The sequence below is a fragment of the Colletotrichum destructivum genome, chromosome 3 (genome assembly GCF_034447905.1).
Source record: "Colletotrichum destructivum chromosome 3, complete sequence".
NCBI classification, from domain to species: Eukaryota; Fungi; Ascomycota; class Sordariomycetes; order Glomerellales; family Glomerellaceae; genus Colletotrichum; species Colletotrichum destructivum.
Window position 1 is genome coordinate 4,626,369 of NC_085898.1, and position 15,326 is coordinate 4,641,694.

Sequence of the window (15,326 nt, forward strand, 5' to 3'; positions counted from 1 at the left end):
AAATTGACTGCGTTGGCGCTAGTCAGTTCTGGGAACACCCTCCCATGCTGCGAAACTCGCGATCCTCAGCATGGACAGAGAAAGGGTTGGTTGAAAAACTAAAGCCGAAACGCGCCAGCATACAATCACAAGTGAGGTTTTTGATGTTCATGCCGATCTACACAACTTCTATAACGCCTAAACCATGCAATACCCAATACACCCAGAAATCCCAGGTGGCACTTCCCTTTAGCAGAACGCTGAGAGTCCTTCACCCGATTATGCGCCAGTCTTAGTCTCCGGCGAAGGGTACGAGTGTATCTGAAAATCAAGTCAGCTACGACACACGCTTGAAATACCACGGAAACACCTACCGATTCAGCCGCAGCCAACCATTCTTCGATACTTCTCACATAAGGATCTGACGCCGCATCGGCGCTCGACTCGTGGCCCCAAATAACCATTTCGTCAAACTCGGCCTTGACGTCCATGGTGCCCAGCTCAACCAGATCGCCCTGCGCTTCTTCTGCCTCGCCTTCGAGCTGCTGGATCTCGACCTTATCGCTCTTCTCCATCACGATGCCTCGGTATTGTTCTGGTAGCTTGACAGTCGTGCCGTGCAGTTTTCTCCCGCGGAAGTATGCGACTGGTTTTCCTTCTAGTGGCCTGAAGTCAGCTCCAAGCCATTTCAATTCCCTTCAAGGCTCGAACGAAGATGGCAACGCACCTTCAGACTGATCAGGGTTCCAAAAGTAATTGGCATCGCCGACAGGTCCATCGTGGTGAATTCGACACGGCAGCAGATTGGCGACTGCCTTTTTGGTCCTTCCAGAGTCGTTTGACTGAATGGAGAGAATTGCTTTCGACATTTTGGGCTACTTTGTGTAATTGGCGATCGTTCCGAGCTGTTGATCAGTGCACTTTTACTGAACGATGCGACTTCTTTGATTAGGTACCAAGACGCGTCCGCCGCTCTCCAACAACGCGAATCCAATTAACCATTGATAAGAAGTTTCGATAAGATTGACTATCGATAAGACGGGCTTGGCTCCCGTGTGCACGGACTACCACCCCGACACCCACGAGCCTCTGGTTCTTATCTGTCCCGCTGTTTCAGCAATCGAGGCAATCGAGGCAAGGGCTGGTGTGTCACTTCATCTGGGCTTGTTGACCTGCGCCTTCAAGGGCTGTAGCCTGTAGGATGGGAGAAGAAAAAGAGACAGGACCTCACACCACACCTGAAATTGGCACCCGCGTTGGTTGCTGTCCATCCAAATGAGACATGCAGGGTGGTGGCAGCCGGCGCCAGGAACGTGTCCAATGCAAGCAACCCAGCCCCTCTTCATGGTCTCTATGCATTTCTAGTCGGATGCGCGGCAGTGGATTCCAAAAGGCCCGTCAATAGCTGGGAAGTCGTCTGCCTATTCCACGGTCGGAACTATCCTCTGGGGCTGTCGTTCGTTTCCTTTCTGCAGGCATCTCCATCGGTCTCTTGAGCGCGATCCTTAAAATCAGGGATTCCAGGGTTCTCAACCCGGGGTCAGACGAAGAAAATCCCGCCGGTCAGTTGTCCTCGGTCAAATACCAGTAGTGGGTGTGATCAAAAAGTCTTGATGTCATTGACCTTGAAAGACCCTAGTCTGAGTCGAGATTTCGGGCAAAGCTCCGCAAATCCGCACAAAGGACCCTGTCGCACGATGTAAGCCAGGAACACCCAAATCGTAGTATCGCAGATTTCTCTTCTGAAAATGTCCGTAGGACCCGATCATCGAAGGTTGGGTGCAGGATCGACTTGTGCCTGCCTGATACTAGAACGCGCTCTGGTCTAGATGAACGGTTCATCAAAAACAGGACGAGGAAAAGGCGCTGCTGGCTCAACTTGCATTCACATACCAATCATCAGGAGACAGCAACCGAGTACAACGTAACCTACTTGTCAAATTTAGCCTTTCTCTCTGCCGGGATGCAGGGACTGAATAGCCCATCACAAGGATATAGCATGCCACATACTCTGTATTCACCGCTTAGTTACCAGATTGGCACTCACGCCGTATGGAGATGTTTCTACCTTCCGATGGAAAGAACCACCTCTTCTTGTCGGCGCAATCGATTGCAAATTCTAGATTCATCTGATGGCCGAAACCTGAAAAGGTCAAGCACTTATCTCCGTTTCTCTCAAACACTAACAGCAGCTCGAGGTCTGATGTGGCCGGACGCTCCGACGGCGCACTGGTCTAATGCATCTCATATTATGCTATGGGCGGCTGATTATTCATCACACAAGTCTACCTAGCGACAAATGAGACTACTAGCCCAACTTCCGACTCGAGCTGCAAGAGCTTATTAGAGCATGCACACGTTGCCGTGCGCCCGGCTCGCTGTTCCTCCGATCACAGTTGACATCATACACACACATACATACATAGCCCTGTCCTAAAGCAATTCTGTTGAGGAGATTCCCCCCCTCCCCATCCCGGCAGCCTTGCCGAGCTTATTGTTTCACTGATGGTTGATGCTGCTCCGTCTCCAAGAATGACTCTGATCGACGGATATTCAGACAGTCTCATGGTGGTCAGTATTTGCTAACGGCACATGAAGAGGCAAAAGTGGCCCAAGAACTCTACAATACCAGGTGCAGATGGGATCGTCAGCACAACTCAACATGTCGATTTTCTCAATGAAAGAAGCGATGGCTAAGACTTCTATCTTTTGTTGTCTATCCTCCCGAGGGAATCCCCGTTTGAACTATCCTTGCTGCGGCCCCCTTGGGCATGCATGCTAGGATCCTGGTTCGGACCCTCGTTTACCCACATTTTGCCCTCGGGCTTGCGACGGTACCGATGGGCGAGACAAAAGCATGCGCTATCTCATCCTTCTCTGACGTCCGCGAAGAAGAGCAAGTTGATGTGCCGGTCGCCAGGACTGTTTGCATATGCGCCGCTTGTCCTAGCATGTCTCGTTGTAACTAGCACACATCGGACATGCGCTCGCGCACGCCTGCAATAAAATGATCGTCCCGCCCTACCGCTGAGTCTCAGATGCGAGCATATTTTGCTCCTCCTCTTGTTGACTTTCGCCCTTCCACCCCTCCTACAGCTACAGCCCCGCCTCCTCACTCCCCTCCATCTTTTTGGAAAGCTGAGGCAAGCTTCCCGGTGTATCTTCCTACTACCTGAAGAGCTCGTTTCAATTCCCTCGGTGGCTGCTTAACTCAATTGACATTTTTGCACTATTCAGTCTGATACGAACCATCGGTCTTTCGCTCTCAGATACATGGTGCATCCAGCCGTCTCCCAACCATCTTCACGTCTCCGTCCTCCCCGGTCTCTTTCGCGCGAGAAACCATGCCCAAGCTGCCCTCGTTGGTTCCGGCGGCTGTCGCCCAGCCCCTATCCCGCGGCACAGAGCTGGTGAGAGGTGCCGTCGGCAGCTTGACCTGGGGACCGGCTCTGACCGTGGCCAAGCCTACGATCCTCTCCGTCTTCTCCAAGATTGAGCGTGGCACCCTTCTTCTCGTCGACGAGCCGGCCGAGTTTAGGCAGGTGTTTGGTCAGAAGCTGGGCGCGAAGTACAACGAGAACCTCACCAACGGTGAATACGTTTCTCGCCGCGCAGATGCCATCCCTAGGGTCGAGCTGGTTGTGAAGAGCGAGGCCTTTTGGATGCGACTATTCCTGTTCGCCGACATGGGTTTTGCCGAGTCGTACATGCTCGGTGAGATTGAGTGCAAAGATCTAACTGCTTTCTTCCAGGTCAGTACGCCCGTGGCTGGCTGGCTGGCCCTGGTCAATCATTCGTGTGCCGCTCGTACCGCTAATACGGCCCTGATGTAGCTCTTCATCGTCAACCGTGAGGAAATGGGCAACGGGACAACATGGTTCTCGAGCTTGTCCACCGCCATCTCGAGTCTGGCCCGAACCACCAACACCCTCTCGAACGCGCTCCTCAATATCTCGGCGCATTACGACATTAGCAACGATATGTTCGCCGCATTCCTGTCCCCAGACATGACTTATTCGTGCCCCATCTGGAAGATGCACCCTGATCCGAGCGAACCAGAAGAGACGTTGGAACATGCACAAATGACGAAGCTGCACCGCTTCATCGACGGCGCTCGCATAAAATCATCGGATCATGTGTTGGAAATTGGCACTGGTTGGGGCTCCTTTGCCATCGAGGCCGTCAAGAAAACCGGCTGCCGCGTGACGAGCCTAACGCTCTCCAAGGAACAAAAGGCCCTCGCAGAAGAGCGCATAGAAGCTGCGGGCTTCTCTGATCGCATCGACGTCCGTTTGACGGACTACCGAGCTTTGGAAACACCTGAAAGACCTTTTGACAAGATTGTGTCAATCGAGATGCTGGAAGCTGTCGGTCAGGAGTTCCTGGGAACGTACTTCGCTTGCATGGACAGGTTGCTGAAGAAGGATGGAGGTATTGCCGTCTTTCAATGCATCACCATGCCCGAAGGCCGCCACGAGGCGTACTCGAAGGGAGAAGAGTAAGTGGAGTGAGTCCTACTAGAATATTGAGGCGCTGACAGATGGCAGTTTCATCAACCACTACATCTTCCCTGGAGGATATCTCCCGTCGATCACGCAGCTGCTGAACCACATCAGCAAAGAGTCAAGAGGAACCCTAATCGTCGACAAAGTCGAAAACATCGGAGGGCATTATGCCAAGACATTGAGGTTGTGGAAAGAGGAGTTTCTGAGGAACTTTGACTCGAAAATTCGGCCAGCATTGAACCGGGAACACGCCAACATGGGAGAGGAAGAGATGGATGTATTTAGGAGGAAATGGGAGGTAAGACACATACCATCTGTCCCTCGTGTGTTCTATGCTAATTTGATGCAGTATTACTTCACCTACTGTGAGGCTGGATTCTCAACAAAGACACTGGGTGACGTTATTATAACCGTGGGTCGAGAGGGCGCTCTCGAGTTGATGGAGGGTATTCCACTATGAGAAGTGTTGGTTCATGGCGGCAGCCGGGGCGAGATCCAGTTACTGGCTTTAACTGGATTTGACTACCAGGCTTTGACGGGGAGGGCCCTGAAGACGACCATGATTTTGGAAGAGGTGGTTTGCGAGGCTCGAGCCCTGTTGTTTGTGCGTAATAGAGGCATCAGCTCATTTCTTTTTCTTGGTTTTCTTTGATTTCGGCTTCGATTTTGCCGATGCGCCGGCGGAGCCTGGGAAGCGATTTGCATGATCGACGTCAAATCCGGATTTGTGTTTTCTGAACAGGAGCATCGTCACCCTCGCGTCTTCGATACTCGAATGGGCGCCGCCCTGGATTGTGACACCGAGTATCTCCTCCGCCAGTCTTCTCAAGGCTGGTTTCCTGCCATTGCCATACTGCCGGAACGCCGGGTAACTAGACGTGTCGCGGACATCTTTGCCTGGGTGGCTCAACTTGAGCACGTCCAGATCGTGCTTGATGTCGTGACCGACTACTATCCTGTCCTTCAACAACTTGGCGACGTCAGTCTGAACCTCGTCGAAATCGCGGGCGAACCTCATGTGCTTGGGATGGATTCCGCTGACGGCACTGCGCCAATCCGTAACACGCTCCTGAGGCCGTACGTATGAGTCGTACACTTGGCGGCCGTGAAAGTCGACTATGCTCACGCGGGCCAGTACAGACTCGTGTCCTCCTTGTCCGACACCCACCATCTCGCAGTCGATGGCAACGTACTTGCCGACGTCGAGTCCTTCCGTTAGGCCAGCGTTGATCTTGTCTTTTTCCAAAGTGAGCATGGAGTTGTTCTTCACGCCAAGACCGTAGGCCTCGGCCAGGGCCTCAGGCGAGATGTCATTTTCTTCGGCCCAGAGGGCAAGGGACGGCGAGGAGCCGACCTTGGGTTCCACTTCCACCTTCGAGCTTTGCGTGACACCCATGTGTTCTTTCTTTGCTTTGTCGTTCTTTTGAATGATCTTTACTGGCACTGATTTGTTGTCGGACTTAAGTTTCGGTTTCTTCGACAGTCGCTGATCTGATATGTCTGCCTTCCTCTTGATGGGTCCAGATGCTATGGAGGAAGACGGGCTCGCCGCTTTGAGTTGGGCTTGAAGCTTCTTCCAATTTGACGATAGCTCCGGGGCCATGTTCTCTGCAATTTATGATGGTGTTGGAAACAGGTAATTAGATACCGTCAAAATGAGAGACAAGTGCTTCCTCCTTCGCGTTTTTTGAGATTTTATGAATAAGAAGTGCCCGATGGTGAAGTCGGCAGTACATAGATTCCCAGTAAGAGAAAATTAAAAATGCGATTATCGAGGTAAGAGGACGTGGACCCATCGCATATCGCAGCTGTCGCCCCACTTGACCATAACAGGGGTTCGCGGTGGTTTGTTCACCGCCTTTGGAACCTCGCGTTTTCTGCCACACCACTTCCTCTTCCCTTTCCTGCTTCGTCACCTTTTGCGGTTTGCGATAGAAATGTTGGAAGTCTGACACTTTCATCAACCAACAACCACCACCTCGAGAATTTATCATCATGGCGGCGCATGGCGCTAACGGCGAGCCCACTGTCGGCTCCAGCGAGCCTCGACAGAAGGGCAAGGCCACTCCGGAGACCATCAGGTGCGACAAATCACCACGCAAACGATGCGGTCCACTTGGAGCTATTCGCTAACCAACGCGCCACAGAGTAGGATGCATCGCCATGGTCAGAAAGGAGGGTATACCGCGTAGGGCCGAGATTCTTAGTATCAAGGAAACGAAAAGCGGGCGACAGTTTTACTGTAACTTCGATAACTTCAACAAGCGTCTCGACGAATGGGTGCCAACGATTCGTATCGATTTCGATCACGATGTTGAGTGGCCTTTACCCGAGAAGGAGAAACCCAAGGACCCCAAGACCAAGAAGGGCGTCGCCACATCCAAGAAGCAGATTTCCAAGAAATCCCAAAAGAGGCCCGGGAAGAGGGAGCAGTCGGCGCCGTCCGAGGCCCCTACCCCACACCCATGGAGCGAGTTTGTTGAGTCACAAAGTCAGAGAATGACGCCCACAGCCGAGGATAGCAACAGCCAAACACCAGCGACAGGCGATGCGACCGCTACACCCGCGGCAGGGGCCGACGAGATGGAGATCGACCTGGAAGAGGAGGTCCAAAAGAAGGATCTACTCAATGGCTTCAGCCGCGAAGACGAGATCGAGAAGCTCAGAACACACGGCTCCATGACACAAAATCCGGCTGAGATCTCGCGAATCCGAAACATCTCCAAGGTGCAGTTCGGAAAACACGACCTGTTCCCCTGGTATTTTTCACCGTACCCTGAGATCTTCAACCAGGAAGATGTTATTTTCATATGCGAATTCTGTCTCGGGTACTACGGTGACGAAAAGTCCTTCACAAGGCATCGGCGCAAGTGCACCTTGCAGCATCCACCCGGCAACGAGATCTACCGGGACGAATCGGTGTCTTTCTTCGAAATCGACGGTAGGAGACAGCGGACCTACTGTCGCAATCTATGTTTGCTGTCCAAGATGTTCCTTGACCACAAGACACTCTACTACGATGTCGACCCCTTCTTATTCTATGTCATGACAACCCGGGACGATAAGGGCTGTCACATCATTGGATATTTTTCCAAAGAAAAGGAGAGTGCTGACGGCTACAACGTTGCTTGTATTCTCACGCTGCCCCAGTACCAACGAAAAGGTTACGGTCGCTTGCTGATTCAGTTTTCGTACGAGCTGTCCAAGATTGAGGGCAAGCTGGGGTCACCCGAGAAGCCTCTTTCTGATTTGGGTCTACTGAGTTACCGCCAATACTGGGGTGAGAATATCCTGGATCTTCTAGTAGGATACAATGAGCGTGACGAGAAGACGACGATTGAAACCATTTCAACGGCGCTTGCCATTATCCCACAGGACGTGGAACACACACTACAGGCGCTTAAGATGCAGGTGTACCACAAGGGCGAGCACAAGATTGTGATACCGGAGAAGCTGATACAGCAAAGAGAGAAGCAAAAAGTGAAGCAGAAGAGGCTTATCGATCCTAGCAAGATCCAGTGGAAGCCGCCTGTGTTCACTGCTTCAACGAGGACATGGGGATGGTAGAGTCATTTTTTTAGTCATTCGTGGCGAAACTTGTTTGACTACAATGCATTTAAGTACATGATACCCCTTGTTTTTAGTCGCTTCACAAAATGAAATTACATCGGCGAATTTTGATTATGATGATTCTTCTCGACGAGACGCGGTTATTGAAGATCGACTTGAGAACCAAGGTTCAGCTCAGTTGCGGGATTCTGCGTGGGGCGCACCCTCTCTCTCTCGTCTCTCTTCTCTCTACATGCACTGACATTCCTCCGACTGCGGAGGCGGCACCCCGAATTTCGACTTAACAACGAACCCTCGTATAAATGACCAGAAGTCCTCCCGAGGACTGAGTGCTTTAACAACCTCTTGATTCAGACCGGTGCACGTTTTAATGAGTGGAGGTTATGAAGCATAGCGTGATCAGAGTCCCGAAGCACCTCACTCAACTACCTCGTCACCATCGACCCCTCATCACTCACCACCGTCTATCCATTGTACCGACTTCTCCCAACGTCGCGAACACTCAAAGCCGAAGCCCATCCTTTGTAACCTCTCCTTACCCGTGTACATACAACCAATCCCGTCACTTCTCAACTTCATTGGCGCCCCCATCAGACTTCAAGATGAACGCCCCCCTGCACAAGAAACCCATCAACCTCCTCCGCGGCTGGCCCTCCCCCTCCCTCTTGCCGGCAGCAGCGCTGTCTGCCGCCGCCGTCAAGACCCTCGCCGACCCCGCCGTCTACGTCCCCGGGCTCCAGTATGGTCCGGACCCCGGCTACCAGCCCCTCCGTGAATCTATCGCCCGCTGGCTCTCGGCCTTCTACACAGCCGCCGACCCCGCACCTCCGTCGGCTAGCCGCACAGCGAACACGGGCAATGAGGGTCGTCTCGAACATCACCCGCCCGACGCCCGCCGCATCTGTGTCACGGGCGGTGCCAGCCAGAACCTCGCGTGCATCTTGCAGTCCTTTACCGACCCGCTCTACACAAAAAACGTCTGGATGGTCGCGCCGTGCTACTTCCTTGCATGCCCCATCTTCGCCGATGCTGGGTTCGACGGGCGCCTTAAGTCGGTTCCTGAAGACGATGACGGAATCGACATCGAGTATCTGAGAAAGGGGCTCGAGGCCGCGGGCAAAGGTAGTGACGAAGTGAGTCCACCCCATCTTGGGAGGCCCCCTCCTCTGTGACACGACATGCGTGCTTCTCAGCAGCGTCATGACATACCAAGTGCGAGATCCTCGCTGACAGTGAAACAGCGTTTCAAACAGGCGAAGAAGAGGAAGCTTTACCGCCACATCATCTACGTCGTCCCGACATGCTCCAATCCGAGCGGCAAGACCATGTCACTCGCCCGCCGCTACGAGCTCGTCGCCCTCGCCCGCCAGCACGACGCCCTCATCGTCAGCGACGACGTCTACGACTTTCTGCAGTGGCCCCTGACCTCCTACGACACACCCCCAGGCCCATACACCCCTGAGATGCGCCTGCCCCGTCTCGTGGACATCGACCGCGCCCTGGGCGTCTCGGACGCCTCCTTCGGCAACGCAGTATCCAACGGCTCCTTCAGCAAAATCGTCGCCCCGGGCGTGCGGACGGGCTGGGCCGAAGGGAGCCCCGCCTTCGCGTACGGCCTATCGCAGACGGGGTCGACGTGCAGCGGCGGCGCGCCAAGCCAGCTGGCGGCGACGTTGGTCGCGGAGCTCCTCGAGAGTGGGGAGCTGCAGAGGCAGCTTGACGAGGAGACGAGGCCCGCGCTGGCGAGGCGGCACCGGGCCATGATGCAGGCCATTGCAGAACACGTCCAGAAGCCGTTGGGCGACGGGTTCGCGGTTCGCGAGTCCGCGCTGAAGGGCACCGGCGTGTACGGTGGTTATTTCGTGTGGTTCAGCCTGCCGGAGGGTATGTCGAGCCGGGAGGCCGCAACCCGGGCCAAGGAGACGGAGAACCTGGTCATTGGTCACGGTGCTCAGTTCGAGGTTCACGGGGACGAGGAGTCTGCGAGGTTCGACAGGGAGATTCGCCTGTGTTTCTCTTGGGAGCCGGAAGAGGACGTCGTTGAGGGCGTGAAGAGGCTTGGTGCTGTTTTAAAGGCAATGAAGGACGGCGTCCAGTGGAAGTCGACAAGTGGGTTTGATGTAGACAACGTCAAATGAGCGTTTCTGCAATTATTTAGGCGACGTTACACAACGACCCCTGAAACGAATATAGAAGTTAGAGAGTTGAGAAAAAATTGGCCGACTTGGAGACGAGGAGCTTGCAACAGCTGTGTCTGATATCAACATGTGAGAAATACGAAGTCGATGCAACCATATGCGACGTAACATCAATGTTGCACCGGCTGCTCGTACGCTTTGGAGAATGTTTATATATGTCCGTCTCTCGACGTGGACCTCTCTGGGTATATGAAACAAATGCAGGTAAAGCGATGCCAGTTCCCCCACGCCCGATGAAGCCCATCTGTTGATGATTCTATAACGGATCCAACATCAACACTGCTGTGCTTAGATCAGCATGGTCTCCCCTGTCTAGTCGGGCGGTCATAGCCACGTTTAAATGCTGTATGGCTTTCCATCAGTAAAGATTAGGTGCGGCTTGCGTCGGGCGAGATCTAGAATCGTCTCAGCAAAGACACCGTTGGCCCCTGGTCTATGTTAATATGGTCAACAAATCACTGGCGTTCAAGTCGATTCTTACAAGCAAACCAGCTTCCTACAGTGAATTGTCAGCATGAGATCGAGGAGTATGCCATCGACTGGAGCTCCACTTACTGGTAAATGACGAAATGCGGTTGACATCGACACTCTCGTGAACCAACCCGAGCCGAGCCGAGTGGAGGACTAAATCGAGGCACTCGGTGATCTCTTTGTCGTTTTCAGACGTCTGCGTCTGTATCAAAAGACTCATTGGCCAGGCATTTGATAAGCCAATGTGAGGGCCTATACTACGTCAGCAGTTTGGTCTTGCGTCGGCCCACAAGACATTGCTCACCTCCAATCCCGTGAAAAGCTGCGCCTTCAAGATAGTAAGGGTTGCCAGTCTTCTCAAGAAGCATCTTCCGGGTGTTCTGGTATATCTGATCATCCGGCGGCAAGAATCCCATCAAAGGCAGAGCAAGCAGCGAAGGGTAATTTGCATCGTCCATGAGGATTGAAGAGCCGTAGCCGTCGACCTCGTACGCGAAAACGTCTCCGTATTTGGCATGCTTCACGACTCCGTTGTTCCATACACCATCCGTGATGGTTTGGCTCCACTTGTCGACCGTCTGAGAAAGAACATCTTTGCCGGCATCTTTCAGAATTGCCGCCGTTCGCTTCAGCTCCACGGCCATCATAGCGTTCGCCGGAATGAAGAATCCGAGGATCGTGGCATCATCGCTGGGTCGAAATGCCGACCTGACGAGACCGGTGCCGTTGTTCAAGGGGTTGCCAACGCCCTTGAGGTTCAGCGTCTCGGTTCCTGCGTCCGTCTTGCGCTGGAAGGTGTACTCATTCTTCAGAAACCGGCCTGTCTCCGGGTCGAATGTCGAGCGCGACTGCTCCTCCAAAACGTTGAGAAGGGTATCCAGCGCAAGATACCACCTTCCTGTCAAAAAGTCTTTCGATTCCGTGTGCTCGTAAAAGTCATTGCCCAGCGCTAGGAAATGCGCCAACGAATCCAGCTCGTATTTGCACTCGAAGACGAATGAGGGTTCGTAGATGGGGTGTACGGTATCGTCCTGTCCGTTGTGACTCGGCTGGAGGTTCGCGATCGGCGGGGGTTGAAAGGCGTTGCAGTAGGGCGACTCGATGACGTACTCGGCCTGGGTGTTGATGGCCCCGAGTATCAACTTGAAGATGGCCGGGTCCTTCTTAGCCAGTGGTTGGTACGGGGAGAGCTGATTCGTGCTGTCACGCAGCCATTCGGCGATGATATCGCCCGTGATGATAAAGGACTGCGGCCCCTCCCATTTTCCCTCGTCGCGCAAACTGCGGCCGTTCAGATCGACGAAGCGTGTGTCGGTGCCGTCGGTGTGGAATTTGACGGTGGTATCGGTTGTTGAGGGGAAGGCGTTCTCGAAGAGTCGGGCCAAATCGGGATCCTTCATTCGAGAGGTGACATCCTTGATGACCTTCTCGATAGCATCGGATTGGAAAGTACGGCATCGCGGATCGGGTCGTTGGTAGGGCAGAGCGAGGGGCCCTTCGCTTAAAGGCTTGCTGGCATTAGGCTGTCAATACCGGTCACGTTTCTCGGCAGGACGTCAAAACTGGTCTCGCAACTCACTGGGGATAGGTAGAATATTGCGCGTAGTTGGGGCATGCTGCGCGATCATCACCCGTCAAGGGCTCTTGCGTCGCGTACACCTGGCCGACGAAGAGGCCTACAGAAAGCAGTAAGTCGGCAACCGATCGCAAAGGCATGGCTTCGAGGCCTGGAAGGCAAAGGAGTGGAAATAAATCAAGTCTATGTCCGCATGGGTGACTTCGAGAACTCTCGCAAAGAGCGTGGGTGGACTTAGTAAAAAGGGACAGTGTGTTACGAAACAGTAGCAGTGTGCGACTTTGAAAGGGACACGAGAACTGAAATTAGGATGGAAGCTCTTCCAGGGTCCTAGGACAGCCAGGTGTCCGCTGTCTACAGTCTTTAGAGGGATGCCGCAGCGTCACTGAGGTCCCTTGCAGGAGCTCTGACCGGGGCTGCATGTTTTAGCGTCGCATCTTAACGACCCGGGCCCACTGCGGGGTTGCGCGGGACAGCTTCCGGCCGCCGTCCGCACCGCTCACCTGTCAGTCGGTGGTGCTGGCCGGCACCGCTGAGTGTGATAGTTGGCAGCAAACCCCATGATCGTTACCTTTTTGAGACTCGTAGAAGAAAACAGAGGCAATCCGTTGCAACGGAAAGGCTGACAATCGTCCACGGATTTTGTTAAATAGGTCACTAATGTTGATCTCGCTAAGCTAGACACTCCACCCTATCTATGTGAACCCCATGATTCTGTATCATCCGGTCGCTCGCTGTAAGCTAAGAATCTCTCCATACCAATTCTCGAATTATATGAGCACCTAGTAAAGCAACTTAGTCAAGTTTCGCAAATTGACCGACGTTGGATGATTGAGGCATTGCACGTGTGCACGTATGCACCGTGCTTCTCTAACCCGAATCCTCTGGCAAGACATGAAACCCGAATACTAGGTAGACAGATGTTTCAGTTCTACATCGCTTGTTGCTGGCATCTCATCTTTTACGTGTTCGAATGATTCTATTGATGGCGGCTTTCGATTGTCGCTGGCGACATACGGCAGTAATGGATGCACAGACAATTGCTACCCGGTTCCACGTCTTCCTTGGCTATATTTCGCTACTTTGACATTTTCGACTGGGACCGTCCGGAGGGCCGCATTACTTCTTCGAGAAGAAAGACATGATGTTGCCCTGTCCCTTGGGTGCCGCCTTCTTCCCTTTCGAAGTCTGGCTTCCTGAACTAGGCGCAGACGAAGATTTAGCCTTAGCAGGTGGCGGAGGAGCCTCGTCCTCGGAAAACTCTTCCCAAGCGGGCTCTTGAATCGTGACTGTGAGTGCAGTGTTAGTATCAGGGGCATCAAGTGTATGGCTTTAGCCTTACCCAAATAGCCCTGATCATCCATGATCTGCTTCTTCTTCATGACTCTCCGCTTGCCGCGCCTGCGACCGTCGCTGGTGCTAGAAACGACTTCCGCGGGCTCGGGCTCGGGCTTCGCTTCTGGCCCCGGAGTCTCCTCCATCGGCTCGTCCGCAGGCTCTTCCTCATCCTCTTCGGGCTCTTCCTCTTCCTCGCTCTCCTCCATCATCTGCTTCAGCTCGGCCTCGCGATCCTTTCGCGACTTTCGCCCGGTGTTACCTGAAGACTTGGCAGCCGGGATGTCATCGTCGTCATCTTCTCCATCGTCAGACAGAGCAGCTGGACTTTCTGGTTTCGGCGTCTCCTTCGGTTTGCTTGAAGCCTTCGCCGCAGCCTTGGCGAAGGATGACATGATGCCCGACGAGCCGCTTTTTTTCAATGAGGGCGGTGCCGCGCCCTTCTTGATAGTGGCCGCGGCGGAGGACGGCGAATCCTTGGCCGGTACCTTGATCTCTTTCTCGGCCGGCTCTTCTGTCTTGGGCGCAGAAGCCGCTGGTTTGACTGTAGATGGTGCGGACTCCTTCTTGACAGGCTTAGCCGCTGTTGCCGCATGTGGAGGAGCGGGGACTGGCCGCCCCTGACGGTCGCGCTTTCGAACATTGGGATTGATAATGGTGCCATATGTCTCTGCCATGGATGCGCTGTCTTCAGTTGACTGTTCCTTGATTTGCTGTGAGACGTCTGCTAGCATTTGCAACTCCTGAGCGATAAGTTAGTTTTTGGCCCGGAGGAGCGAGCTGGATAGCTTACTCTTGTAGGATGTCTGGCCAAGCTATAGATGTGGAACGATAAGAGCTCTTCGTATGATGCCAAAATCTCTAGGTGGTGGTCAGCGGGGGAAAAAACACAGCTGTATCAGCATGCATTGGACATACCCTTCAGACGATCTCCGGGCACCAAGGTCAAGGAGTGGGTCAAGACCTCATCAGACAAAGGCACAGCATCAGGAGGAGAGCTAGTCATTTCAATGTCGCCATCTTCCTGTACTTTCTCTGCCTTCTGGATGCCATAAATCAGGTAGGTGGCATGAATTGTGCCAGGACGCATGCCATTCTGTGACCTATGGAACTCATAGAGCATTCTGTGGAGGGCGGTATAAGTAGCTGAACAATGCAATACGAGGAGGTTGATGGCACTGACCCCTTTGCTGTATTAACATGCACTTTGAGTGCTCTGCTAAGGCTTCGATATGTGACCTGGGTAAGCGTCAGTGTTGATTTCAAGTCCCAACAGGGGCAACCACAGTTTACAATCTTCTCCTCACTAAGGATCTGATCCGCCAGGTACTTCTTGAATTCGTCCATAGCAAAGTAATTGGGGCGCAGAACGTGGATGTTGGATTTGTTAGGAACGGCGATGTAAAAGCGATCAAAACCACACAAAAATCCTTTGCAGGGAGCATTCACGATGCTCTTGTATGAAGAAGAGACAATGGGGCTGGTGAGACGCGTCCGGGAGGACAAGGACGCGGTTCGCACTTGCTCTTAATTGATTTTCTGCAGACACCCCCATGGTCTAGCGAATTAGGTTGGAACGATTGGCGAGGTCGGCAGCAGGATCCACTAGAAAGTTCACCCCCACCTCAGTCCCTCCCTATCTTACCCCCCTAAGCGCGCCTCCACTCGACGCGACTTGCGCATCCAAACTTC

General features: G+C 53.4%; 7 protein-coding genes across 7 annotated transcripts; 3 read left to right on the plus strand and 4 right to left on the minus strand.

Annotated features, from left to right (window-relative positions):
• Positions 1-31: 31 nt before the first annotated feature.
• CDEST_05505 (Putative ribonuclease H2, subunit C) lies at positions 32-2,047 on the minus strand. The gene is made up of 3 exons (XM_062921664.1): positions 707-2,047; positions 354-637; positions 32-300 (listed from the first exon to the last, which is right to left on the minus strand). Exons 1-3 carry the CDS (start codon positions 846-848, stop codon positions 259-261), a joined length of 468 nt encoding a protein of 155 aa, XP_062777715.1. The 5' UTR covers positions 849-2,047; the 3' UTR covers positions 32-258.
• A 911-nt stretch (positions 2,048-2,958) lies between these two features.
• CDEST_05506 (Putative cyclopropane mycolic acid synthase) lies at positions 2,959-6,264 on the plus strand. The gene is made up of 4 exons (XM_062921665.1): positions 2,959-3,731; positions 3,813-4,477; positions 4,527-4,782; positions 4,834-6,264. Exons 1-4 carry the CDS (start codon positions 3,324-3,326, stop codon positions 4,942-4,944), a joined length of 1,440 nt encoding a protein of 479 aa, XP_062777716.1. The 5' UTR covers positions 2,959-3,323; the 3' UTR covers positions 4,945-6,264.
• CDEST_05507 (Putative ribonuclease H-like superfamily, exonuclease, RNase T/DNA polymerase III) lies at positions 5,110-6,087 on the minus strand (the record flags this gene model as incomplete). Its single annotated transcript, XM_062921666.1, has 1 exon — positions 5,110-6,087. One exon carries the CDS (start codon positions 6,085-6,087, stop codon positions 5,110-5,112), a length of 978 nt encoding a protein of 325 aa, XP_062777717.1.
• A 39-nt stretch (positions 6,265-6,303) lies between the features above and the next one.
• Positions 6,304-8,250, plus strand: CDEST_05508 (Putative histone acetyltransferase domain, MYST-type, acyl-CoA N-acyltransferase). Its single transcript, XM_062921667.1, has 2 exons — positions 6,304-6,565; positions 6,632-8,250. Exons 1-2 carry the CDS (start codon positions 6,480-6,482, stop codon positions 8,049-8,051), a joined length of 1,506 nt encoding a protein of 501 aa, XP_062777718.1. The 5' UTR covers positions 6,304-6,479; the 3' UTR covers positions 8,052-8,250.
• Positions 8,251-8,252: 2 nt separating this feature from the next.
• Positions 8,253-10,286, plus strand: CDEST_05509 (Putative aminotransferase, class I/classII, pyridoxal phosphate-dependent transferase, major). Its single transcript, XM_062921668.1, has 2 exons — positions 8,253-9,187; positions 9,296-10,286. Exons 1-2 carry the CDS (start codon positions 8,438-8,440, stop codon positions 10,190-10,192), a joined length of 1,647 nt encoding a protein of 548 aa, XP_062777719.1. The 5' UTR covers positions 8,253-8,437; the 3' UTR covers positions 10,193-10,286.
• A 102-nt stretch (positions 10,287-10,388) lies between these two features.
• On the minus strand, positions 10,389-12,747 carry CDEST_05510 (Putative metal-independent alpha-mannosidase, six-hairpin glycosidase superfamily). The gene is made up of 5 exons (XM_062921669.1): positions 12,303-12,747; positions 11,028-12,235; positions 10,808-10,975; positions 10,734-10,748; positions 10,389-10,680 (listed from the first exon to the last, which is right to left on the minus strand). Exons 1-5 carry the CDS (start codon positions 12,437-12,439, stop codon positions 10,589-10,591), a joined length of 1,620 nt encoding a protein of 539 aa, XP_062777720.1. The 5' UTR covers positions 12,440-12,747; the 3' UTR covers positions 10,389-10,588.
• Positions 12,748-13,182: 435 nt separating this feature from the next.
• Positions 13,183-15,122, minus strand: CDEST_05511 (Putative DNA polymerase delta subunit 3). Its single transcript, XM_062921670.1, has 6 exons — positions 14,928-15,122; positions 14,818-14,873; positions 14,553-14,758; positions 14,428-14,495; positions 13,642-14,377; positions 13,183-13,588 (listed from the first exon to the last, which is right to left on the minus strand). Exons 1-6 carry the CDS (start codon positions 14,979-14,981, stop codon positions 13,419-13,421), a joined length of 1,290 nt encoding a protein of 429 aa, XP_062777721.1. The 5' UTR covers positions 14,982-15,122; the 3' UTR covers positions 13,183-13,418.
• Between the last annotated feature and the right edge of the window lie 204 nt (positions 15,123-15,326).

Coding starts and splice junctions, on each gene's coding strand:
- CDEST_05511 (XM_062921670.1), bottom strand. CDS start 14,981: ATGGACGAATTCAAGAAGTACCTGGCGGATCAGATCCTTAGTGAGGAG. Junction 14,874..14,927: donor TCCTTAGTGAGGAGAAGATT/GTAAACTGTGGT, acceptor ACGCTTACCCAG/GTCACATATCGAAGCCTTAG. Junction 14,496..14,552: donor GCCCGGAGATCGTCTGAAGG/GTATGTCCAATG, acceptor ACCACCACCTAG/AGATTTTGGCATCATACGAA.
- CDEST_05505 (XM_062921664.1), bottom strand. CDS start 848: ATGTCGAAAGCAATTCTCTCCATTCAGTCAAACGACTCTGGAAGGACC. Junction 638..706: donor GAACCCTGATCAGTCTGAAG/GTGCGTTGCCAT, acceptor TCAGGCCACTAG/AAGGAAAACCAGTCGCATAC. Junction 301..353: donor GGTTGGCTGCGGCTGAATCG/GTAGGTGTTTCC, acceptor CTTGATTTTCAG/ATACACTCGTACCCTTCGCC.
- CDEST_05506 (XM_062921665.1), top strand. CDS start 3,324: ATGCCCAAGCTGCCCTCGTTGGTTCCGGCGGCTGTCGCCCAGCCCCTA. Junction 3,732..3,812: donor ATCTAACTGCTTTCTTCCAG/GTCAGTACGCCC, acceptor GCCCTGATGTAG/CTCTTCATCGTCAACCGTGA. Junction 4,478..4,526: donor GCGTACTCGAAGGGAGAAGA/GTAAGTGGAGTG, acceptor GACAGATGGCAG/TTTCATCAACCACTACATCT.
- CDEST_05508 (XM_062921667.1), top strand. CDS start 6,480: ATGGCGGCGCATGGCGCTAACGGCGAGCCCACTGTCGGCTCCAGCGAG. Junction 6,566..6,631: donor GCCACTCCGGAGACCATCAG/GTGCGACAAATC, acceptor AACGCGCCACAG/AGTAGGATGCATCGCCATGG.
- CDEST_05509 (XM_062921668.1), top strand. CDS start 8,438: ATGAAGCATAGCGTGATCAGAGTCCCGAAGCACCTCACTCAACTACCT. Junction 9,188..9,295: donor CGGGCAAAGGTAGTGACGAA/GTGAGTCCACCC, acceptor ACAGTGAAACAG/CGTTTCAAACAGGCGAAGAA.
- CDEST_05510 (XM_062921669.1), bottom strand. CDS start 12,439: ATGCCTTTGCGATCGGTTGCCGACTTACTGCTTTCTGTAGGCCTCTTC. Junction 12,236..12,302: donor CAATATTCTACCTATCCCCA/GTGAGTTGCGAG, acceptor GCCTAATGCCAG/CAAGCCTTTAAGCGAAGGGC. Junction 10,976..11,027: donor AGCTTTTCACGGGATTGGAG/GTGAGCAATGTC, acceptor GACGTAGTATAG/GCCCTCACATTGGCTTATCA.